Below are 26,639 nucleotides of genomic sequence, written 5' to 3'. Positions count from 1 at the left end.
TTTTATGTTAGGAAATAGTTTCACATTTCATTCATACTCTCTAGCTTCTGAAGCATGAGATCGAAAAGATTTAGTATGAAATTTTTATATAAATTTGGAATTGTTATATTCTTCCGTAATCTGTGTGTGTCCCCGTTTCTTCTCCTTCCTCATTCTAACAAACAATCTTGTCATCGCTAATTCTGTAACTATTCCTGCCAGTGTAAAAACTTATTTTCTGGTTAACTTTACCAACCCTGCCACAATCACCAGTTTAGTTATCCCGCATTTATTCTCCGGTTAGGCATTATTACCTGTTTGGACAACGCATTTTCTGCGCTACTCCCAGAATAGAAATTTAGAGGCTGCTAGCTGGAGACTGTATAACTGGCCCTTAGTAGTGTAGCAGTCTGGCCAAAAATTTTCTGTCATAATTTCATTTTCTTGGATACACGCAGAAGACAATAAATACGTAATCTTTCTCGGCTGTTATTCCTGTTAATTGTTTATTTCCACTCTGTTAGTCTGAATCCATGGAATTCGCTACTAATTATAACAGCGCTGATCATTTGCAAACCCAGTCAACCACATAAACAGCGATTGGCATTCAACCATTCGGCTTTATTCCGCTCAGCTCGTATAGACTCGTCCCCTTTTGTCTGCAGAAAAGTTCATTTCTAGATGTGACGGGGATTCCCCTGGCAGAAACATCGCGTACATTATGCACGTGTTCAAAACTCAACTTATGATTCATTCAGAAAGCAACTTAAAATTTGTTCAAAAATGTTCAAAAACCAACAGGGATGAGTTGAAAATCGTACAAGTAATCGATAGACCAATGTGCGCTGGATGCTAGGTGCTTTGTGAAACAAGGTCTTTTTCCTCAATAATATGAATCATTTTTAGAAAATGTGATGATATTTTTTATTAAAAATGAATAAACAGACATTACTGACAATGATTAAAAGAATTTCTTTTTTTACTTTCTTGTGCTTGTGCAGCTGTTTGTAATTTGTTCTATTCCGACAAATAAATAAAAGGATGTGCATTATTATTGCCAGTAGTAGAAATACATTGTTGTTGTTGCTGCTGCTAAAGTGTAAATTTTCTTTACTGAAAGCTGAGCTGAGATGGATGACGGATTAAAAATTATGTCTCCTGTACTGTAACGTGCTGATTGGTTACCAAGTAAATGGAATAAGGCAGTAACATTCCGTGATGAAGGTTATGCGTATGCACAAACAACAAAAAGATTGTGCGGGGGTGCTACAGAGACAGGTGTGACGAAAGTTTACAACCTGTATGAAGAAACCAGGTCAATCAAAACTGCTCCAAAAACTGGCACAAAACCAATACTGACTAATTAAGACTGTTGGAGAATCTGCCATCTTTCTCTGCAAGATCATCGTCATACCACAAAAGACAAATACCATCTTGCAGGGATTGACATTCCTGATCAAACAGTGAGACAGAAACTTTGCATAAGTGGTTTATGGACAAGGACTCCAAAGAAGAAGTCTCATCTGAATAAAATGCAGAGGCAGACATGTGCAATGGGGATTAGCACACAGGGAAAGGACACAACCAGACTGGGCTAGAGTAATTTGGAGTAATGAGACAAGGGTCAGCACCTTTGGAAATGATGGAGTTATGTTCATTCATCATTGACGAGGCAAATACTTATTTCCTCTGTGAACAACTGCCATTATGGAAGCCTCCCATCAGTGTCATGGTGTGGGCCGACATGGCATTGAACGTCTGGCAGTGTCACAGCGTAACATTACTATAAAAAAAGAACCAAGATGAAGTCTTAGTGTTGAAATTGTTGCACTCTATCTGCAATCTGTTTGAAGGTAACAACATTCTGTGCATCTTCCAGCAAGACAATGCACCATGTGATACCACGAAAATCAATAAGAAATGGTTTGATGGCCATCAAATTAGTGTGCTGCCTGCAAAAGGCCCAACTTCATCCCAATGGAGGACTTGTGGTCAAGGTTTCACGATGGAATCACAGTAGCAAGAAGCTCCTAGACACCACAATCAATTTACGCTTCAGAGTGATCAGAACAGAAGATCTTTGACATTTGCTGGACTCTATATGCCATACAGAGTCGAGGCAGAGGTTAAACCAAAAGGATATCCCACAAACTACTAAGACACTTTGCAATAACTTTTGTGCCAAGTAACTTGTAATTTTCCGAAACTGTTGACTTTTTAAAATTTTTAATTACTTTTTATGCTTGAACTTTAATTTTCAAATATTGGCCATTAAGGCAAGTTTTCTGAAAATTTGTAGTAAATTATATTGTATATTTCAACTAAAATAACTCTTGAATGCAATATTCAATGAATCTCTAAAAAATGCTCAGAATTAATGCCACTACTCTATATAGATTTCAGTTTCTTCCAAAACGTTCATTTTAAATCCCTTTGGTGATACATGTAAGAGATTCGTTGCATTTGTTATGTGATCACCCTTACGTTTTTCTGTTTTCAAGTGGTTTAAGAATGTGGATTGGTTTGTGTCACTATTTCTTGTGACTTCTCTGTACTTAGTTTTGAAGTTTCTGCTTGTTTGTCCTATATAGAAATTATTACAGTCTTTACAACTGATTTTATATATGCTTGGCAGTGGGGTTAGTGATGGTTTTGCCTTATCGGAATGGATCTGTGTTTTTAGGTTGTGTCCAGTTCTATATGTGAATTTAACTGTTGTCTTCTTCAGTAATGTGTTCAGTTCAATCGATATTGGTTCAACATAAGTTTGCAGTATGTATTTGAACTTTATTTTGTGGGAGTATCTTTTGTTAATTTTATGTCATTACGTATCTTAACAGGTTACCGTTTGTTGTGTTTTCGTATAGTTTTCTCGCTATGCTTGGATCAAAATCTTTTGCTGAGCTATTTAAGTACGGACTGCCAATTCTTTGTGTATGGCTGTATGATCTAACAGTAGATTTATTAGTCTGTTCTGTTAAAAAAATGCATATTTTTGTATTTCTGTAATAAGTAGCTCCCTATATTGTAATAAGTTTTCTTCTATAAAGATCATTGTTTCTCTGATTGGTGTGTTTGTATACACATTATAGTCCAATCCTTGGTTGATGGCGGTTCGCACGTGTCGAGGCACAGACAGGAACGGCATTGTTGATGATTGCAAGTGACAGTTTTGGGCAGCACATGCGCAGTGATTTCCACTTTAAGGAAGTGTATATCCTGCAAATTATGTCTCTCACTTGCTTATGCACAATTTATCACTTACCACCGCCATCAGCGATGACAACTCGCAACAAATGAAATATAAATTCACTAAACAACTCACTACAATCATGTTTAATGCTCACATTACCTACAGCATTCAGGGAAGAGTGCTCAGAACACTACTGTATGCTCACTGGCTGTCGCCATACGTGTAACATAGGTGCACATAGTTGTTCGCGACTCCAACTATACTAATGTCAAAGTTCCTGAATTTACCATTCTATGGAACGTTTATGTCTTTTTTTATTAGTTGGTGTTCTTGAATTTATTGTGGATTGCTTTTTATACGTGTACTATTTTTTTGGGCCAGTTGTTCAGCATTTTACTAATCATGTATGTAGGAATATCCACAAAGTTTACCACAGGACATGTTGGTATAAAATTTGTGTGCGTGTCTTTGTGTGCCGGTGTAGTTTGTGTGTTTTTGGATTCACATTTATAAATGCTTTTTTTTTTTCAGAAACAGTTAGTAGGGTGTCACTGCTTTATATTACTTTTTTATTTTCTGCTATGTGTTTGTTTGTGGGATCCCTATTCAGTATGGTAATGTGGTTTGCTATAAGACAAGTCCTGTACTTTGTTAATATAGTCATTTTTGTTTATTATCACTACACTATTACCTTTAACTGTTTTGATTGCTATTGCACTGTGTATGAGGTGGAATACAAAATTTTCAGGACTGGTGCTGACATCTGGAAAGTAGGAGTAGTAGATCTTTGCACCACTAGGTGCTGAGAGCCGCATATCTGATGAGTCAGTGTGCGGAGTGGCATTCAGCTGGGAGGACGTGTTGCATGTCCACAGTGATTTCCATAATACTCTGTGTTTGGTGTGTGGCGATTTTACGATGTATCCGCGAACAGAACAGCACGTGTGTATCAAACTCTGTCCGAATATCAGGAAAAGTGCTACAGAGGCCCTTGCAATGATTCAACAAGTGTTTTTGGGACAGAGCACGAGCCGTACACGTGTGTTTGACTGGCTCTCCAAGACCTAAAAAAGTGAGACAGGTGAAGAGCATGATCATCGTTTTCTTTGATACCAAGGGAATTGTGCAAAAAGAATTCGTCCCACCCAACCAAATGGTGAATTCCATGTACTACTTTGACGTTTTGCGACGGCTCCATGAAAACATGCTGCGACGGCGGCCCGAACTTTGGCATCAAGGGAACTGGCTGCTGCATCACGACAATGCGCCCTATCACATGTCCTTGCTCACCAGGACGTTTTTGGCAAAAAACAATATGGTGGTTGTGCCCCACCCACCGTACTCACCAGATTTGGCACCTTGCGACGTCGCGCTATTCCCAAAACTGAAACTCAAGTTAAAAGGCCGTCGGTTCAACACTCTAAGAGTGGATTCAAGAAGCATTGCTGGCGGTGATAAACAGCCTCAAAGAACAGGACTTCCAGAGAACATTTGACCAGTGGCAGATGCGCTGGGACCGGTGTGTACGTGCGGATGGGAACTACTTCGAGGGTGATGGCGACCATTGGTCCAAAGGTAAGGTTTTCAACAGATGGCAGTACCAGTCCCGAAAACTTTGGATAGCACCTTGTATAACCAGTTTGTGGTTTATGTTATTAAGAGTTGCGTCCTCTTTCTTTACCAGTTTATTAAATGTGTGTTTTTGGGTTAGAGCTTTTTCTACAATGCATAATGTCTGTACCGTTATTTCTATGTGCCTTTAGTTGTGCCAATATCCAATTTAGTAGTTTTCATTACTTTCACATTTGGTTTTGGTTGTGTATTGTACTTTATACCTTCATCTAGTAACATTTGTTCATCATTTGTGACGTTAATAGCTGTTAAAGTTTTTGTTCTTGTGTAGAACTCTAATGGAGATGTGTAATTCTGTACTGGCAGTGTTGCCAGGTACTATGTACTCAGTAGATTTTTTAATTTCTTTTTATAGTTTAGATGTATCTGTTTGCTTTTGTAGTATGCAACTGTCTGCAAGACTAGACAATTGATGAAATATTACTGGGCTTGTGTATTTACTAAGAGCTAGGTGTGTTACATAAATGTCTCGATTCAGAAAGTTTTTCTGCTCGAGTTTTTCTTTGATCTTGTTTTCCATTCACTCGTACTCCAAAGTGCTCGATTCTTGTGACAAACTTTGGTGCTGCTGTTATCTTAACATGTGTCAGAATGATTTTGTTCTTGATGCTGTTCATTAAATTTTATATTCACGATTAATTTTGTCCTGATTTTTATGTGTGTAAAGTTTTATACAACTTCATAAATGATGAACAAAATATTACTAGACAAAAGGTATAAAGATACTTGATAAAAGTGTAAAGTACAATATACAACCAAACCCAAATAAAAAAGTAATGAAAAACCTCATAGCAACAACTAAATTGCGTATTGACACAGCTGACTGCCTATTCGCCAACAGACAAAATAACAGTACAGGCATCATACGTAATAGAAAAAGCTCTAACCCAATGGGACACATATTAAAAACTAGAAAAGAAAGAGGACGCCACACTTAATAACTTAAAACCATAAGCTGGTTACACGAAATGCCACAGCAATCAAATCAAACACAGATAATAGTCTAGTGGTAATAAACAAAAATGGCTATATTAACAAAGTACAGGAGCTCTTTTTCCCTTTACAGCAAACATTACCAAATTGAACAGGGATGCCACAAACAAATATGCAGCAGAAGTTAAAGAAGTAATAACAAGCTGTGACACCTAACTAACTGATTTTGGAAATGTGTCTGAGCCTAGCCTTCGAAAGCAGAGGCAGTGGTCACGTGTGTGTGAGTTGTGAATCTGTGTGTGTGTGTGTGTGTGTGTGTGTGTGTGTGTGTGTGTAATTGAGGATGACGCCTTTTGGTTGAAAGCTTACTTATTTAGCAGTCTTCTTGTTGTGCCTGCACTATAAGGTGAGTAGCAATCCCTCCTTTCCGTAATATATATATTTATATAAACCATATATAGCAAACTGTTGCAAAGCTAACAACCATATCAACAGCAAAGTCATCAACTATTCAAGATATGTGGGTGATACAATAATTCTTTTCAGTGGCCCAATGGGGAAATTGACCCATTAAGGGGAGCACACCATGGTTCAGGTATTTAAAAAATAAAAAATAAAGAAAGAACAATTTTTTGTTTTCATCATATTTCAATAGATTAAGGTTTTATTTAAGTACTATGAAAAGTATTTTGTTGATTTTTTTTAACTCCCGAGTGTGTCAGCTATCCTTGGAATGCAACGGTCGGTATTCTTTTGTTTCTGCTGTTTGTAAAGAACACGCTTTCAAACACGCAGTTAGTTTTGTTCAAGTGTGATTGTGAGTAGTTGTTATACTTACAGCGCGTGTGTTTTGCTGTGTTTATTGAAGATGACGAAGCATAAAGGCATATTCAAGAAACGATAATTTAGAGGAAACAAGTTTAGAAAGCTTTCAGTACAAGAGGTTATGTCGCCTGGCAACAATGTTTCTAATTGTAATTCTTCAACAAGTGCATCATTAAAGAATCTCTCACCATTTCAAGAGGGTTACAATGAATTTACTGTAATATTGCAAAGTTGTAAAGTCAATAAACATAAAGAACACAACTGTGTGGCGAATTTTAGACTAACAAGTGGTGGTATGGAAGCGCATGGAGTACAACAAATATTTCATCGCTCCGTAGAAACAAGAGGCGTACGTACGGTACACCAAATATTTGGCAGTAAGGCACACAGCAATGTGGTGAACTCTAAGCCATATGGAGATGCCATTATTAGCAAAATAGAATGTGTAGGCTATGTTCAAAAACATTTCGTAACAAGGCTCAGAAAACTATATATATATATATATATATATATATATATATATATATATATATATATATATATATATATATATATATATATGATGTGACTTACCAAACGAAAGCGCTGGCACGTCGATAGACACACAAACAAACACAAACATACATCAAGCTTTCGCAACAAACTGTTGCCTCATCAGGAAAGAGGGAAGGAGAGGGAAAGATGAAAGGAAGTGGGTTTTAAGAGAGAGGGTAAGGAGTCATTCCAATCCCGGGAGCGGAAAGACTTACCTTAGGGGGAAAAAAGGACGGGTATACACTCGCGCACACACACATATCCAACCACACATATACAGACACAAGCAGATATATTTAAAGACAAAGAGTTTGGGCAGAGATGTCAGTCGAGGCAGAAGTGCAGAGGCAAAGATGTTGTTGAATGACAGGTGAGGTATGAGTGGCGGCAACTTGAAATTAGCGGAGATTGAGGCCTGGTGGATAATGGGAAGAGAGGATATATTGAAGAGCAAGTTCCCATCTCCGGAGTTCGGATGGGTTGGTGTTAGTGGGAAGTATCCAGATAACCCGGACGGTGTAAAACTGCGCCAAGATGTGCTGGCCGTGCACCAAGGCATGTTTAGCCACAGGGTGATCCTCATTACCAACAAACACTGTCTGCCTGTGTCCATTCATGCGAATGGACAGTTTGTTGCTGGTCATTCCCACATAGAATGCATCACAGTGTAGGCAGGTCAGTTGGTAGATCACGTGGGTGCTTTCACACGTGGCTCTGCCTTTGATCGTGTACACCTTCCGGGTTACAGGACTGGAGTAGGTGGAGGTGGTGGTGGGAGGGTGCATGGGACAGGTTTTACACCGGGGGCGGTAACAAGGGTAGGAGCCAGAGGGTAGGGAAGGTGGTTTGGGGATTTCATAGGGATGAACTAAGAGGTTACGAAGGTTAGGTGGACGGCGGAAAGACACTCTTGGTGGAGTGGGGAGGATTTCATGAAGGATGGATCTCATTTCAGGGCAGGATTTGAGGAAGTCGTATCCCTGCTGGAGAGCCACATTCAGAATCTGATCCAGTCCCGGAAAGTATCCTGTCACAAGTGGGGCACTTTTGTGGTTCTTCTGTGGGAGGTTCTGGGTTTGAGAGGATGAGGAAGTGGCTCTGGTTATTTGCTTCTGTACCAGGTCGGGAGGGTAGTTGCGAGATGCGAAAGCTGTTGTCAGGTTGTTGGTGTAATGGTTCAGGGATTCCGGACTGGAGCAGATTCGTTTGCCACGAAGACCTAGGCTGTAGGGAAGGGACCGTTTGATGTGGAATGGGTGGCAGCTGTCGTAATGGAGGTACTGCTGCTTGTTGGTGGGTTTGATGTGGACGGACGTGTGAAGCTGGCCATTGGACAGGTGGAGGTCAACATCAAGGAAAGTGGCATGGGATTTGGAGTAGGACCAGGTGAATCTGATGGAACCAAAGGAGTTGAGGTCGGAGAGGAAATTCTGGAGTTCTTCTTCACTGTGAGTCCAGATCATGAAGATGTCATCAATAAATCTGTACCAAACTTTGGGTTGGCAGGCTTGGGCCACCAAGAAGGCTTCCTCTAAGCGACCCATGAATAGGTTGGCGTATGAGGGGGCCATCCTGGTACCCATGGCTGTTCCCTTTAATTGTTGGTATGTCTGGCCTTCAAAAGTGAAGAAGTTGTGGGTCAGGATGAAGCTGGCTAAGGTAATGAGGAAAGAGGTTTTAGGTAGGGTGGCAGGTGATCGGCGTGAAAGGAAGTGCTCCATCGCAGCGAGGCCCTGGACGTGCGGGATATTTGTGTATAAGGAAGTGGCATCAATGGTTACAAGGATGGTTTCCGGGGGTAACGGATTGGGTAAGGATTCCAGGCGTTCGAGGAAGTGGTTGGTGTCTTTGATGAAGGATGGGAGACTGCATGTAATGGGTTGAAGGTGTTGATCTACGTAGGCGGAGATACGTTCTGTGGGGGCTTGGTAACCAGCTACAATGGGGCGGCCGGGATGATTGGGTTTGTGAATTTTAGGAAGAAGGTAGAAGGTAGGGGTGCGGGGTGTCGGTGGGGTCAGGAGGTTGATGGAGTCAGGTGAAAGGTTTTGTAGGGGGCCTAAGGTTCTGAGGATTCCTTGAAGCTCTGCCTGGACATCAGGAATGGGATTACCTTGGCAAACTTCGTATGTGGTGTTGTCTGAAAGCTGACACAGTCCCTCAGAAGCAAATAACCAGAGCCACTTCCTCATCCTATCAAACCCAGAACCTCCCACAGAAGAACCACAAAAGTGCCCCACTTGTGACAGGATACTTTCCGGGACTGCATCAGATTCTGAATGTGGCTCTCCAGCAGGGATACGACTTCCTCAAATCCTGCCCTGAAATGAGATCCATCCTTCATGAAATCCTCCCCACTCCACCAAGAGTGTCTTTCCGCCGTCCACCTAACCTTCGTAACCTCTTAGTTCATCCCTATGAAATCCCCAAACCACCTTCCCTACCCTCTGGCTCCTACCCTTGTTACCGCCCCCGGTGTAAAACCTGTCCCATGCACCCTCCCACCACCACCTCCACCTACTCCAGTCCTGTAACCCGGAAGGTGTACACGATCAAAGGCAGAGCCACGTGTGAAAGCACCCACGTGATCTACCAACTGACCTGCCTACACTGTGATGCATTCTATGTGGGAATGACCAGCAACAAACTGTCCATTCGCATGAATGGACACAGGCAGACAGTGTTTGTTGGTAATGAGGATCACCCTGTGGCTAAACATGCCTTGGTGCACGGCCAGCACTTCTTGGCGCAGTGTTACACCGTCCGGGTTATCTGGATACTTCCCACTAACACCAACCCATCCGAACTCCGGAGATGGGAACTTGCTCTTCAATATATCCTCTCTTCCCATTATCCACCAGGCCTCAATCTCCGCTAATTTCAAGTTGCCGCCACTCATACCTCACCTGTCATTCAACAACATCTTTGCCTCTGCACTTCTGCCTCGACTGACATCTCTGCCCAAACTCTTTGTCTTTAAATATGTCTGCTTGTGTCTGTATATGTGTGGATGGATATGTGTGTGTGTGCGCGAGTGTATACCCGTCCTTTTTTCCCCCTAAGGTAAGTCTTTCCGCTCCCGGGATTGGAATGACTCCTTACCCTCTCCCTTAAAACCCACATCCTTTCGTCTTTCCCTCTCCTTCCCTCTTTCCTGATGAGGCAACAGTTTGTTGCGAAAGCTTGATGTATGTTTGTGTGTCTATCGACGTGCCAGCGCTTTCGTTTGGTTAAGTCACATCATCTTTGTTTTTAGATATATTTTTCCCACGTGGAATGTTTCCCTCTAAAATAAATATGCCCCAGAGAGCATCCCAGAGTGCCCCAGTGGGCTAAAACACCAAGAACTATTGCTTCTCAGCTTTTGGCAATATCAATGTGTAGCGCTCCTGATGAGATCACAAAATAAATAACAAATAACCCACCCACCTCCCCAGGAGTTGTAACTCCTGCAGAATTAGGCAAAGATATCATTATAATAAGAACGCTGCATGGCTGTGTAAAACATGCAGTTGCCTCGAGTTAAATAAAATGCTGCTGCTTCGTAATATAAAGCCACTACAAATCATCAAAACATGCTGTAGCTGCCTGCAAGTACTGATAAGAGCAGCGCATTACGTCACACTTCCTCCTCCTAATGAAGCACAGAACTGGGCGCGGCAGGAAGTAGCGCCCTGATAAACCGCAATGGCGGCGCCGGAAGTCGAGCAATAGTGCGGATCGCGCTTAGTTAGAACTCTAGCGCGATCCGACTGGCGCCTCGTGCAGCGGCTAAGTCCCGTTCAAGGTCACCCGCCTTACACAGCTGCAGCGGCTAAATGACACAGCCATACACCATCCCAAACTGACCCATACATAATCCCAGAGTACCCCAGAAAGCATCACAGAGTGTCAAAGAGAGAATCCCAGATTGCCCCAGAGAGCATCCCAGAGTTTATTGCATTTTCCATTGCACTTGTGAGTCCCCAGATATTTCTGATACCAAGCAATTAGTGATTTATGTCCGCGGTGTGGCCAGTGCTCTGCACATAACAGAGGATTTTTTAGATATGATATCTTTAAAAAGCACGACCACCGGCGCGGGCATCCTAAAAGCCATTGAAGAAGCTGTCAATTCAGCTGGCTTAAACTGGGAACGTTTGGTGTCAGTGACAACAGACGGAACACCAGCAATGAAAGGGGAACAAACGGGACTTGTTGGATTACTAAGGAAAAAGCTACAGTATACAGAAGAATCATTGTACACCATCCATTGCATTTTGCACCAAGAAGTATTCTGTACAAAATCAGCAAAGCTGGGGGACGTCATGCAAGTGGTTATTCGGGCAGTTAATTATTTGAGATCCCACTGGCTTACACATAGACAGTTTCACACATATTTAGCTGAAATTGGGGAAGAGTTCGGTGACATACCATACCACAGAGAAGTCCGCTGGCTTAGCCACGGTAATGTACTCAAAAGACTTTTTGAGCTGAGAATACCAATAATTCAGTTTTTAAAGGACAAAGGAAGGTACGACCCCAAGTTAGAAGATCCAGAGTAGGTTGCCGACCTTGCATTTTTAGTGGACATTACCATACACACTAATGCACTGAACACAAGTTTGCAAGGAGAAAATCAGCTAATTTGTGAAATGGCTCAAAAGGTGCAAGCTTTCACTAGCAAGCTTGAGCTGTGGGAACGACAGCTCGTCAGGGAATGCAGTGCATTTCCCTACTCTGTCTACTGTGCGAGAACAGAATTGCAAAGAATATGTTTCCGTACTTAGTGCAATAAAAGAGGAATTTCTCAAGCAATTTGGGGATATATCATATTTCTCCAAGCTTTTGAATGGTTCTCGAGACCATTAGCTGTTTCTGTAGATGATATTCATCCCAATTTGCAAATGGAATTAATAGATCTACAGTGTAATTCTCGTCTGAGAGAGAAGTTCCTTTTGGCAAGACATGTAATAGACTTTTATCACGACTTTCCACAGCAAGAGTTTCCTCGTCTCCATCGTGAAGCCGCGAAGATAATGTCAGTGTTTGGCTTGACATACGTTTGTGAGAGATTTTTTTTCTCTTATGAAATTAAGAAGTCTCTGTTGAGAACAAGACTTTCCACAGCAAGAGTTTCCTCGTCTCCATCGTGAAGCCGCGAAGATAATGTCAGTGTTTGGCTCGACATAGGTTTGTGAGAGATTTTTTTTCTCTTATAAAATTAAGAAGTCTCTGTTGAGAACAAGACTTTCCACAGCAAGAGTTTCCTCGTCTCCATCGCGAAGCCGCGAAGATAATGTCAGTGTTTGGCTCGACATACGTTTGTGAGAGATTTTTTTTCTCTTATGAAATTAGGAAGTCTCTGTTGAGAACAAACATCAGTGATGAAAATTTAAGTAACTGTTGGCGTTTGTCTGTACGCAGAAATTTTGTTCCAGACATTAAGCGTATTGTAAACTCCGCCTGTGATAATTAAATAAAACATATCGTAGGTAATAGGTACTCTTTCAAACCATGATCTCTTTCAAGCACTCCTGCTAACTTTATTCCTTCATTCAGTAAAGGAAGCTAGGAAACAAGACGCATTACAGAGGAAGGAGCGGAGAGACGGTATGGTGGGGAGGGGAGAGATGCGGGTGGCCAGCTTGCCCCTGGGTGCATGCAGAACATCTGTTAACTGCATACGTGCAAGTGCACCGCACATGTGCAAGATTCCTGCCCGCCCCTGGACTATAGGCTCCTCAGGTACTAACTCATATGCCTCAGAATCACAATCGACAGTGCATTTGGTCACAGCTTCTTCCAAGTAGAAGTAAGAGTTCTCTTGGTAACATCTTCCCACATCTTTTCAATCACCTTGACAGAGAGAGGCTTGAAGTGATATTTCCAAAACTCTCAATGAGTGAGATTGGTAGCTTCAGTCAACTCAAGGCAATGCTCAAAGAGTGCCTAAATGTAGAGCTTCTTAAAATTAAAAATAACCTGCTGGTCCATAGGCTGGAGTAAGGAGTGGTGTTGGAAGGTTGAGCACTGTCCATAACAAGCAAGGCATGGAGTGACAGATTCATCTCAAGCAAATATTTTACTACAATTTTTTTTTTTTAATTCAATCACAAAACAGATCACATCACCCAAGTCTTGTTGTTGGACCTCCACATCACATTTAACCTGCTGTTCTGGACTTTACACTTCTGGAAGGCTCTTGGAGTTTCTGAATGATACACAAGCATCAGTTTAATTTTAAAATTGCCACTTGCATTGGCACAGAACAACAGTGTGAGATGGCCTTTCACTGGCTAGTGATCGGGCAATGCATTCTCCTCCGCTGTTATGAAGTTATGCCTCGGCATCTTTTTCCAGAATAAACTCGTCTCCTCACAGTTAAAAACCTGTTGCAGTATATAATCCTCAGAATCTAAGAGCATCTTGAAGTTGCTGATGAAGTTATCTGCTGCCTCTGTGTCGGGGCTAGCTGCTTCGCTATGCCTTACAACACTATGGATGCCTGTTCTTCTCTTAAACTTCTCAAACCACCCACTGTTTCCCTTAACCACTTCTTCAGCCACTGATGACCCTGGCATCTTCTTAAGGAGGTCTGCGGAAATCATTCTCACCTTCTCACAAATGATGTTCTCGTTCATAGTGTTACCCTGCAATTGCTTTTCATTTATCCATATGTGGAGAAACCCTTCAACATCATCCAGAATATGAAACCATTGTTTAAATACTCTTGTCATTGCATTTGACGCATCTATCTTATTAATCTTGTTCTTGAGGACAGTGCAAATAGTTGATGTAAAGCGATTGCATGTCCACCCAAATCAGTAATGCTCACGCCATGTTCACATTTTCCAGTGATTTTACCTTTCATCTCTAAGGTCATTTTCCTTCTCTTATAGTTGTCTCCTTGCGGTTTTATCTTCAAGGACATTTCTACGAAGATGATTAAAATTTGCACACAAGCATACACTGTGTGAACACAAGTTTACAAAAATGTGTGATCTCAAGCTGCACTAAAATGGTAGCAGAAAGAGCACTACTCCCAGACTGCAGTACATACTGAGGACATTGTTCATAGTCTGTTGCCGACAATGAAAGGTGATCATATTGTTGAATGTTTCCCCCACCTCATGTGAATGGCTGGTGACATCACACTAAATAGTCATCACTCATTATGCAAAACATCACTCATTTAGTGAGTCTTTTTTTTTTTACAATTTGTTTTGCTCAGTATGAGAATTGCACATTATGGGAGGTGCTCATTAAGTGAGGTTCCAATGTATAGAAGGCCCAAACATAATTAAAACCATTATCTCTGCAGAATGGATAGTCAATGAACACAAATTTTTGATGAGGGAGAGCATCTGTGTAAACATTAAAAGACAGTATACAATACGGCTGAGAATACACAACACCTAACCATCACAGTTCAACCATAGTCTCCGGATAAACAACAGAGTTGGGCAATGGAAAACATTCAATGCTACGTGACAATGACATGCCAGTAAGCTAGCATAATGCAGTTACCCAGGTAAATTGCAGCATCTGGTGGTCACACAAATCAAGAGGCCAGTTCACCAAGTGAAATTCAAAGTGAATGCAACTGATGATGTCGCTATACACCATGAAACTTGTAGTGCATAGTGAAAAATTGGTTCAAATACAGCTGTTTGTGGAGTTTCAAATATAAAATGTACTACCACAGCTGTGGATGCCTTGATCACACAGTCATTTGTAATTAATACAATAGTTAAATTAATTTAAACTTGCAACTAACTAACAATTGTTAATGTAATGGCTACAATCATAATATTTACTTATGAATAATTGTTTTTCATCATTTAATTTGTTTCCTCTCGTACTGCACATTATTTACATAATATCCATTTCAGTAATTTTAATGACTAATGAAAACCACCTCAGCTGAACCATTACAAGTCCATTGTGTTGCAGGCAGTTTCGTTCTTAGGACATCTTCAGGTTGCCAGACTGTGCTAAAGTCAAGGTATAAATGGTTATTGTTGTTGTTGTTGTTGTTGTTGTTGTGGTCTTCAGTCCACAGACTGGTTTGATGCAGCTCTCCAAGCTACTCTATCCTGTGCAAGGTTCTTCATCTCCCAGTACCTACTGCAACCTACATCCTTCTGAACCTGTTTAGTGTATTCATCTCTTGGTCTCCCTCTGTGATTTTTACCCTCCATTTTCATGTCAGTTAAATTGTTTGGTACAGAAGGAACATACACACACTTTTAATGATATCCCAGAGAAAGACATCCAGTGACTCATTTCATGAAACCAAAACACACTGCGGCCATACTCCGCACCAGTGAAAGTAGCCATTTTAACTGTGCACTACGCTGACATTCTTGGTGGTCGAATGGGGTACTGATACACTACATGAATCAAACTTGAGGGCGTTTGCTACAAAATGACACATCTACCAAGTCTGTAAGTTAGCTCAACAAATTTCTATATCGTTCCAAAGTTGAGAAGTCCTTTTTGACTAACCCTGTATAACTTTAAAAACCAAATCCAGAAACAACATAACTGCCTGGCAAAAGTATGGCATGCAGAGACAGAATACTTCGTACAATAGAGTCTTCAAGAGCAAAGTTTCACATTCGATCTTTTGATCCACAGTTTCACAGAATTTCATTACCAATTATTCCTCAATAATCTGAAGTGTACCAAAACCGGACAAACTTGTCACAGAGTTACTTGTGATCCTCACTTGTACGTAATAGACTCATTTCCTGCTTGTCGATTGAATTTTTATTACTTGAAACTAAAGGTTTTCGGCAGATCGCTTTGCACAGTTACTGGGTAACAAGTCTTAATGGAACTAAGAGTTTCAGTGTCATGAGTATATGACACTGAAACTAGTAGTTTTGTTTAGACTAGTAACAGTGTAACTAAGATAAATTATATGAAGACAAATGGCACTGCCCAAATCGATCAGTCTGAAATAATACAAACAGTGATCAACAGACAAAAAATAAGTCTATTTTCTATTCTCTGAAGTGTGTTTTCCTCATTGTCAGAATACCTCATCACTAATAAAAACAACACAACATGCTCCAAACTGCACATGCACTACAACTGATGATGAGTAGCTGTTAATGGCCAAAGAGCACGCTTAAATCTCACAAGGAGAGAAATCTTTATGCTTTAACACTTACCTTAAATTACTGCGTGGTTCAAAACAGCAAGAGAATTTGCTAAGATGGGCATAAGATACTATGTAGATGCAACAAATCAAGAAGCAATTTAAATGGAAGAAATTCAAAGTGAATTATAGAATGAGAAAGAAGAATATTATGTACTTAAGATTTATCTAAGAGCATACTGTGCCTGAAAAATTTACAGCGACCAGAAAAAGAGCTCTATCATATAGGTGAGAGAGAGAGAGAGAGAGAGAGAGAGAGAGAGAGAGAGAGAGAGATTGTGAAAGACAGGTAAGGAATAAAAAAAAAAGCTACAGAGAATACTAAGGGGAATAAAAGTGGAAAAAAGTAAAAATAAAGAGGATTTAAATCAACTAATACAGTAAAAGGAGGGGCAGTGGTTAACGACAACGTTTTCTATTTGCAGACAGCGTTGACCAAAGTATGAAAGCAAAGATGTTCATTATGAAAGCACCAATGTCACATTTGTATTCATTCCTAAGTACCAAAAACCAGGCATGAGTTTCTGAGGCAGCTGTACCCATTTCTTCCTTTGACATTCTCTCTTCACACCACGCATTTCAATATCATCATATATTTACCAGTTCTTTCTGTAGTTTCTGATCCCAGAAGTAAAATTAAGAATCACATACATAAGCAATAGCACAGACAAGTAATTACCTCTGCTTTGAGTACATTTAGTCGAACTACAGAAGTTACAAAATTGCAAATATGTGGCATTTCAAATCCATCAGTCTAATGGGATGAATTTTCTTTTGATTTAAATAACAATGTAATTTAGCACTCAGTCAGTCATACATCACTTGCCCAAATTTCTAGAGTGAAATCTGCTTACTTCTATGTGCAAATTATACTATGTTTCAATACTACTTAGGTATTACAATCTCATTTTCTTCCATGTATGATGAGCAGAAACTTGTACAAATACTAACCCACATAGAAAGATTTCATCTCTATTGTAAATATACAACGAAAATACCTTGAACTCGCTGGTCTCTTGACATCCAATACACAACACCCTCTGCCCATTCTGGCACTTCACTTGCTTTTGATAATATTTGTACTCGCTTCTTGTTGAATTTAAATTCATTTATTGATGGAGCTGCCTGAAAATAATCATTTATTTGACCTCATATTACTTTACCACTCAATTCAACTCATAACATATAAGAAATACAAGATATTCAAAAGTGGCAGCAGTACTGGCGACCGCTCAAGAAACACTGACCAAGAAAAACATTATGATGGTGGTGATGATATCAGGCCACGCAAAAGGACAGTTTCAGTGACCTAATAGAATATAAAAGAAATTCTTTTAGCAAAATGAACCACATCATTCTTAACTAGCACCTTGTTACGACGATGTTCCACTGAAACAAAGCAGCAGCTTTTTTTGAGAACATTGGCAATGCAAATGCCTAGAAGGACAAGAAAGACTGTTTCTCTATAACAGATCTAATGGGAGACCAAAGCCACCTGGCTCCCCACCAACACCAAAACTCCGATGCTAGTGCAGTCATCACTTCAAAACAAAATTTCTGAAAAAAACTGTTTTATGAATTAAGAAAAGTAATCAAACAGAGTCTGAAACTGTGTGTTTGTGAGCAACAAATAAACAAGTCTTTACTATTACACATCTTTTAACTACAAATTCCACATTTAAAATGGATGAAATTAAAGAGAGAGAGAGAGAGAGAGAGAGAGAGAGAGAGAGAGAGAGAGCTGCTCCCAAAATTAGGCTAACTGCCATAATCTAAAATTTCATTGTTACATCTTTGACCAAATACATGAAAGATACAACATTACAGATTAACATGACTTGCTCGTCCCTTGATAATTCACTGACCCATCTCTGTTAACATTAAAATCAACATATAATGAGTTAGGAAGGAAGTGCAATTTTCAGAAGTCCAAAGTTGTCCCACTGTTAGAAAATACAACATATTAGGTCAAGATATAGTGTAGAGACACAGCTATCTTGCAAGACTGCATAGTCGTGGAGCCTTTAGCCTAAACAAGCAACTGTGGGTCACGGGGCAGTTTCCTGTTCTAGGTCTGGAATATACCAGTTCCTTCTATCTCCGTGGTTGGATGGACGTGCATCATTATCATATGTTGAGCCTAATCAGTCTAAGCTTCTTGTCTGCTACTAATACTCAATCATTTCCCCACAGAACATCATCACCCCGCGTGATGCTTGTCTTACCATGAGCTTACTTTGTATGGAAGAGCAATTTTTAAGAACAGCTGGAAGACGTTGTCATGGGTTCCGTTGTTGTCAATTTTTTCATGGAGCATTGTGGAAGCCAAGAATTGTACTTAGCACAATGTAAACCCAAGGTGTGGTACAGGTATGCTGATGACACCTACAATGTGCAGAGCTGGGGTGGGGAATAGGTCGATGACTTCATACAACACCTGAACAGTCTCCATGCCAACATACAATTGAATACAGAAATAGAGAAAGAAGTAACTGCTACACTTTCCAGATGCGTCAATTCCAAGAAATGGTGAAAACCTGGACCACAGTGTGTATCAAAAACCACCACACATGGACCAACACCTGCATAAACTTTTAATCGTCCACATAGACTCAACACACAATGCCTGGTATCCAATCTGAGGAACAATGGATACTCCATCAGTTATAAAAGAAGTGTCACGAAAACACCTGGCGAGGTAGCATGTCAAATGAAGAAATTTCAGGTATGGCCATTCTACCAAACATTCCCAGAGTGACAGAAAATCTGCAACATTCTGCTCAAACACAGAAAACTAAGGATTGCAGTTATTGCTGAAACAAACAGTTTTTGGTTATACCTTATTTTCCTTTACCTCTCATTTAACCTCATTGTTAAAGCAGCTCAAAATAACAGGTTTCTGAAATAACCAATATTCGACTTTTTATTGCTGTTATTTCCAGTAATAAACACAGATATTGAACAAAGATTTAAAAATTATAACCCACAGACATTTGCATTATACGCCTCAATCGTCGTCGTCGTCGTCGTCGTCGTCATCGTCGTCATCATCATCGTCGTCGTCATCATCGTCAGGATTTCCTTCCAACTAGAGGGGTAGGAACTTTGTGAATGATATGCCTCCATTGGCTTCTGTCCTGGTACAGCTTTTCCCCTCTCCACTACATCGCATGTTGCTTCTCTCCTCTTGAGATCTTCCTTAACCTGGTCTGTCAATCTCTTTCTAGGCCACCCAATTGGTCTCCTTCCTGGTATCTCCATCTCCAAATACTGACATGAAGTTCGAGTCGTGTGCATTCACTTCACATGACTGAACACTTCAATCTCAAAGCACTCATCCTCACCTCTGTAGTGAATGTCACCTGTAGGTCTCTCCTAGTTATTTGTAGAGCTGACCTGTTTGTTGTGGTCTTCAGTCCAGAGACTGGTTTGATGCAGCTCTCCGTGCAACATACAGTAAAGCTGCATGCTCTCGGGAAAAATTACAGCTGTAGTTTCCCCTTGCTTTCAGCCGTTCGCAGTACCAGCACAGCAAGGTCGTTTTGGTTACTGTTACAAGGCCAGATCAGTCAATCATCCAGACTGTTGCCCCTGCAACTACTGAAAAGGCTGCTGCCCCTCTTCAGGAACCACGTGTTTGTCTGGCCTCTCAACAGATACCCCTCCGTTGTGGTTGCACCTACAGTACAGCTATCTATATTGCTGAGACACGCAAGCCTCCCCACCAACAGCAAGGTCCATGGTTCATGGGGGGGAGCTGACCTAAGGAACTTCATTTCATATGCTTGTATTTGACTATCTTCTCTCTTATTTATGACACAGGCCTCTAGACTATACATCTTGATTGGCAGGAGATAAGTTTTATACAGGGTTTGGCTCTTTGAGGGGCTTTCTTATCCCAGATTAGATTTCATACTTGGTGGAAGAAGCTAGATCCTTTTTTTTTTTTTTTTTAATTCTTTTTAAGACTTCTAGTTTGGAACTTCCACCACGTGATATGATGCTACCCAGATAATTGAAGCTTTTCACACATTCAACCATCTCCCCCTCCAGTATGATGTGAGGGTGTGGGTGTCCTGCTCATCTTCATTGCCACTGTCTTGTTCCTACTCACAGTTAAGTCGAATTTTTTTAAATTTTGTGTTCCAGTAATCTATTCTCCTGTGAACCTCCATTTCCGTCTCTCCCCCAAATGGTGATGTCATCAGCAAAAACAAATGTGTTGAGATCTTCATTTTCTTTTTCCTTGATTTCTTTCATGATTGTGTCCGTAAGTGCAACGAAGGGTAAAGGGGAGAGCGAACTGCCTTACTGAACACCTCTCTTTGTCTCAAACCATTTTGATATTCCTCCTCCTACTTGTACACTGCTCTCACAACCATTGTACAGCATCTGGACCTTTTTAATAACTGAATCAGGAACATTATGTTTTCTCAAGCATTCTCATATTTTATACCTTGGTACACTTTCATGAGCTTTTTCCAAATCCACTAATACTACTATCCAGTCCTTTCCTTTTTCCCAAAACTTCTCCATTAACTGATGGAGGGAGAAAATGAGATCTTTTGTTCCCCTATTACTTCAGAACCCATGCTATTGTTCCTCTAAGTGGTGTTCTAGAATTTTCTGCAATGTTTTTTCTACGACCTTTTCCATTATCATAAAGCACTGTGATAACAGTGCGATTCCTTGGTAGTTGCTGCATTTCTTTCTACTACCTTTCTTGGACAATGGTATTATAATTCCTTTTTCCCATTCATCCGGCACTTTGTTTTCTTCTCATATCATCCCAGCACCTGGTGTAACCACTGTATTCCATGGATTCCTGTGGCTTTCATCATATCTGCTGTCAGCTCATCCACTCCAGCCGCCTTCCCACTTTTCATCTGTTTGAGGGAATTCTCAGTTTCTGACCAACAGATTGGATCCTGCTCCTAGTCTAATTCAATAACTTCAGTGTCACTTTCTTGTGCACCTTCCCCATTTAGTAAGATTTCAAAATAATTCTTCATCTCTTCTCTGATACCTTCCATGTCCCTGATAATATCCCCATCCTCTGTTTGAATCGCTTTTATGTCTTCTCTATCAGATCTTTTACTTTTCAATAACCCATATAGCAGTTTTTTGCTCCCTTTGCTATCCTGTTCTAATGTCTGGGTGAATGTTTCCCAACTCTTCTCCTTTCCTTCTTTCACAATTCTCCTTGCTTGGAGTTTCTTTTGTCGCTATTCCTTCTCCAGTGTTGCCACCTTGTGTCCATCTTTTGGTACCAGCCTCTGGTTCTGATTTCTTTTTTCAAACTCCATGTATTTCTTTGCCAAATTATGTTTTTTAATTGCATCTTTTACTCTATTGTTCCACCGATTTCTTTGTCTTTCACTTTACCCTTTGTTTTGCCACACATTTGCACAGCACTGTTAACTATTGATGTTTTAAATAGGCATTGTACGCCTCAAGACACAAAGTATCAAAAGATCAAATAAAACAGTAATCAAAAGGAAACTTAGTCTGTCCACAGTTCGCTGCTCCTTGAAAAGTAATCAGAGGTTAAACACTACAGAAAATCACCAGTTGATTCTGATTTTTTGAAACGCTGTTCAAAAATCATGTTGTAATCAAGTGTCACACCACTATTTGCCCATTATGAATCATCAGTGCCAAAGGGTGAAAATTAAAGTTGGAGAACTCTTTTTGTCATGTTAAGTTGTCCATTTCTAATGGCTACAAGCTGATAAGTCACATTATGTAGATGCAGGCAATAGATCAGCTACTTGCTTCCTATTTTATTATAAACTAGAAAGTAATTGTTAAGCTGTTAACTTACTACTGTTGCCACAACTTCCTTTTCTTTTCATAATTTCACAGAAATGGTGGACAAACAATGAGCTCTTGTGTAAAACTTGTAGTATTCTTTTTCTTTATTTCAAATTAAAAACATGTTTTTAGCCAAATGTACTTATTTGCTTTTTAACAGGAATATGAATACAACTGATTTTAAACAGGCAAAAATAAAAATGTTCTTTCAAAATATTCAAATGAACGATTTAGATTGTAGGCAAAATATAAGATTTACCAAAAACATTTATATTACAAAAGTTAAAATTTCAATAATGAATTAAACTATTTGCCAATATTTATTGTCCATTCTGTTATAAATACTCTTCCTATAATGTACTGATGTGTAAGACGACCCTTTTCATTCAAAACAGTACAATTTGATGGCAGCATAAATCTTTCAGACGCCACAGAACTTCTTACCAAAGATAAATACTTTTGGTCCACAAATACTGGCAAGCTTGGCATACATCTTTTACTATGTCCCCCACCCACCCAAAGAGAAAAATACTCTCACAGCTTCTGGATAGCAAAGGGATGCTTTCTACAGCTCTATCTCCCTTGGTAACAGACTTTCAAGCTCCACTATACCACTCTTGTCTACTTCCTGATCATGCGATGACAAAAGAGGGTTTGCAATTGTTTTGACCTCCTCCCATTTGAAGCAAAGGTGAAAGTTACCAATTTCATCCAAGCAGTTATTTACCTGTTGCAACACAGTCATGAAAACTGAGTCTCTCTACGCGCGCAGTATGTACACTTCAATTGTGCTATTCATAGTCCATAATTTTATTTGTTTGAAAAGCCGAAATGGCTGCACTATTACATGTAATAGAGTGATATGTATAATGAAACACGTTTCTACTCTAATCTGAAAGTGGCGATTACCGGCCAAACCTAATTACAAATAAACATTGTGAGGCAATACTGGAATTATAACAAAGCAGTTATTTATCTCTTGGGTCAGGTGTGTACTGGCTTTGTTGGCAGTGTGGGGGATCAGGCACATTTCTTTTAAAATCGTACTCTGACAGTATAGTGAGCCATGTGTACTTCCATCTTTCCACAGCTCGTTTCCTGAGCATTGTGTGGAGCCAATATTTTTGGTAATCGACAGTGTTTGGGCGCAATCGGGCTCTAGCATCTCGTTGCTGTCTTTTATTGCTTCGCTTCTATTTCATTTTTCTGCGGTTGTTCAAGGTTAGTCTTTTATGAACCTCTTTCATTTGAACTCCCGCCCGTAGTGTACCCACTATCGATTCCGAGTTCTGTCTTTGGCGTACTTAGAAACCGTAGGTTGGTAACACGACCGACTCACGTGTTTACTGCAGCAGACTCTTTGGCCTGTACTATTTATAGGCGAGCGCGGTCATGCTGGAGGAGGTTGTCACGCAGTGGCCTTCATGTCTGCTCTGGTGACGTCGACATTCTGCCTTCCGCGTACGGGTGTTGTTATCGAACCCGCACTTCTACCCACGGAGGAACGCCGGCCTGGTTGGGCTCCTCTGTCCGCTCTTCACTGGTTGTCTGCAGGAGGCGGATGGCAGTCTGGTCATCACCTGCGTCGACGAAGGCAAAAAAACAGTAACCATCATGGGGCGGTGGAGCCGCCGTTCAGCAAGACGTTGAGTCCGGGAGCAGTTCGGCTGGGTCGGTGTCTGCTGGGACGACTGGGGACGGCTCAGAACTGTGCACAGCAGTCCCAGACAGATGATGAAGTGTGCCGAGGGAAAGGAGAAAAGAAGTTAAGTGTGAATGTTTCAAGTTGATCGTCCTTTGGGATTGAGTTCATCCAGTCGTCTTTCCCGCCTTGTGGCCACCGCTGTGGCAATCCTCTGTTCTGTTCACTGGTGCAATTCTGACAGTGCAGATTCCTTCACGCATCGTTGCTAACTGGTGTAGTGGTGTATTTTGTTAGTTATTTGTGTACGTTTGCACTTCTTTGTTTTGGTAGTTCATCCTCCCGCCCTGTGGTTGCAGAATTTCGGGTGGGGAGTTAGTTCCTTGTCTCCCAAGATCTAGTGCTGTATTATTAAGGTTAATTCTAGTTCAGTCTAGTGTTCTGTTAATCTCTGGGTATATGTGTCCGCCATACTATTTGCGCTGTATTTATTCTAAGTGAGTTGCACTGCAGTAGTTGGGGGTTCGAGTCCTGTCACGGAGCTAATAAGGGGTCACATTGGTTTCGGCTTGTCAGTTGGAGGATGTTGCCTTAGAGATTTGTTAACATTGGCATGTCAGCGTTGTCTAGCGCTACCGGGACCTAAAGAAGAACATTGTGCTGATTAGGGAATATTGTTACACGTTCTTGTTTTCATTTCGATACCTGTATTTGTGAAGGCAACTGCATGAAGTAAGATCTGTTCTCAAGCTATGCTGGATCTTGCGCTCTTGGGATTTTTGGTTTTGTTTTGATCACAACTATTTGGGTGTCAGGAATATGGAACTGTGTTGTTAATGTTTGGCTTGAACAGCGGATACGCGGCTAGTTTAGTACATCTTTAGTGGCATGGCGTCCTCGTGAAGGCGTGCCCAATAGATTGCTATTGCATCTCCTCAAAGTGTAATTTCCACCTTACTAAAACCCCCTCATTAAAAGGGAGGAAGGAAAAATAAAAACTTTAGAAATACCTTCTATTTGCATTAACTATCTTACCTGTCGCTTAAGTAAATAACTGCTCAGTGATTAAGCTAATCCTAAAAGCAACTAGCGCACTTCTGTTATGGTAGCCCTCATGCCTATTTTGGTCCGAAAGATTGTATAAACAGGCTTTCATGCTTCGTATCGAACTTCTGATGTTGTTTTTTGAGTGATTGTGGATTATTAAAATTGATTATAGTGCAAACGTTTGTATTTTACCAACCATGTTAATAAGTTATTAATGTGATTGGCTGGAATGTAATACGAAAGTTTTAGGACCATAGGTTGTCCAGGTAGAAATTTTGAAGCCATGCTGTGTTGTGAATTCATGTACTTATGTTTTATATTGCAATGAGAATTTAAATGTGGTAAACCCACGCTTTGTGATTGATAATTAAAGGTTTAAGAGTGCATTCACTTAGTGCTTACTTATGTGTTGTGTTATTATTATTTTTAAAAATTATAATAGGCGTTTTAGTTTCTTAAATTAAATCCTTTCCAATTTGAAAGTTGTGGCCCTACCATTTTGGGCAATCGTAAGCATCGAAGCAGGATTTACGTAGTTGGTGTTATGTATTGTATGTTATGAATAAATTATTTGTGTGTTAAATCATGTCTGATATGTCAATTCCTTGGCCCCGTCCACACCTTGGTCGTAGTCTTTTAATATTAAATGAACAGACCACCGTTCCATATAGAATTGCACAGCAGAGAATTGTATAATACATTTGCACTTCTGTCTTTTGCTTACAAGCTTTTTGAGGTAGATCTGCAGCTGCACTACGTTTAGAACTGAGATTTCTGAATTCATTTTCGAGACTTATTGCCGCCACGCCAGTTGCCTAACCACAGCCACCGCTTATACGTATGTCTGCAGCTGGCAAGGTTGCTGTACTTCAAGCATCATCCGCCAAAGCTAGTCTGCACACAGGCAATCCAAGTTCTGACCGAACACACCATATGCTTACTAACATTGGCGGACAATCATGATGGTGACACACCAATCTGCGTAAACGCCAGACGACAATAGAAACACGTCGCTCTGTGTACATGGCAGACTCCAGTGTGCTGCACAAGAGGCTTCAGCATCAACCATTAGCAGCATGTGCATCCGAAGCCACAGCATTGCGAGTAGGACGCTACCTTGTGCCCGCACATCACACGCCACCTCAAGGCAATCCTTCCGCCCAAATATTTAAGACACTGTGCGACCACTACCTAATAACATTCACTCGCGGTGCAGGCTCAAAGCTGGCTGCATCAGTAGCCATCTATCTGAAGTGTTCAATCCTGTCCAGCATAGCCAATGACTCTGATCAGATGCCAACCCTGTGCAGCCTTGGACTTCAAACTAACTCCAACCATAACACTGCCTAGGACATGGCTGACCCGTCAGTACCCGCATTTCCAGTGGCCACCATTGGTTCAGAAACTGCTCTCCCATCAGCTTCCAGCAATCTGCCTGCACCAAACTGGCCGGACACATACCCGGACACTAGCTGTACACCATCCAGGACATCAACCAGAGGTCAAGCTGGACTCCTCTCTCAAAGACTTTTAAATTCTACCCAAAGTAGCTATATTTTCTATTTCATGTCACAGCTGTGAACTGTTCATTTATGTGTTTACCAATAAATGTGCTTGTTTCATCGTACCCCCCAAGCCAGCTTTATTACATCCTGCCCTCGCCACCCTGTAAGGACAAAAGACATAAAAGGGGAATAATAAGAATTTGTGTAATATAATCCCTTCCAGAATCACCTTTGTGGACTTAAAACATTAAATTAATTCATGGGATTAAAATATTCTATATTTCTGACAATTCAATGCTTCCTTTCAGACTAGGGATGGTGCCATTCTATAATACAACCATGTCCGCAAAGGCAGTGAGAAACTAACATATAGGCCAGGAAGGAGCA

The 26,639-nt window shown here is 40.6% G+C and overlaps 1 protein-coding gene across 9 annotated transcripts in view; it reads right to left on the bottom strand.

The window, feature by feature from the left end:
* Nucleotides 1-26,639, bottom strand: part of LOC126249200 (deoxyribodipyrimidine photo-lyase) — a 115,755-nt gene that overhangs the window by 63,861 nt on the left and 25,255 nt on the right. For all 9 annotated transcript variants that reach the window (XR_007545601.1, XR_007545602.1, XM_049950904.1 and 6 more), the window contains one exon: nucleotides 17,243-17,369. Coding sequence is in view for 7 of the 9 variants with exons in the window: in XM_049950904.1 (XP_049806861.1) it covers nucleotides 17,243-17,369 (127 nt within the window). In the remaining 2 variants the exon portion in view is untranslated. The remainder of the gene's footprint in view (nucleotides 1-17,242; nucleotides 17,370-26,639) is intronic.

The sequence above is a fragment of the Schistocerca nitens genome, chromosome 1 (genome assembly GCF_023898315.1).
Source record: "Schistocerca nitens isolate TAMUIC-IGC-003100 chromosome 1, iqSchNite1.1, whole genome shotgun sequence".
Lineage (NCBI taxonomy): Eukaryota > Metazoa > Arthropoda > Insecta > Orthoptera > Acrididae > Schistocerca > Schistocerca nitens.
Note: the sequence above shows the minus strand (reverse complement) of the source record. Positions and strands in the feature narration are given on the sequence as shown.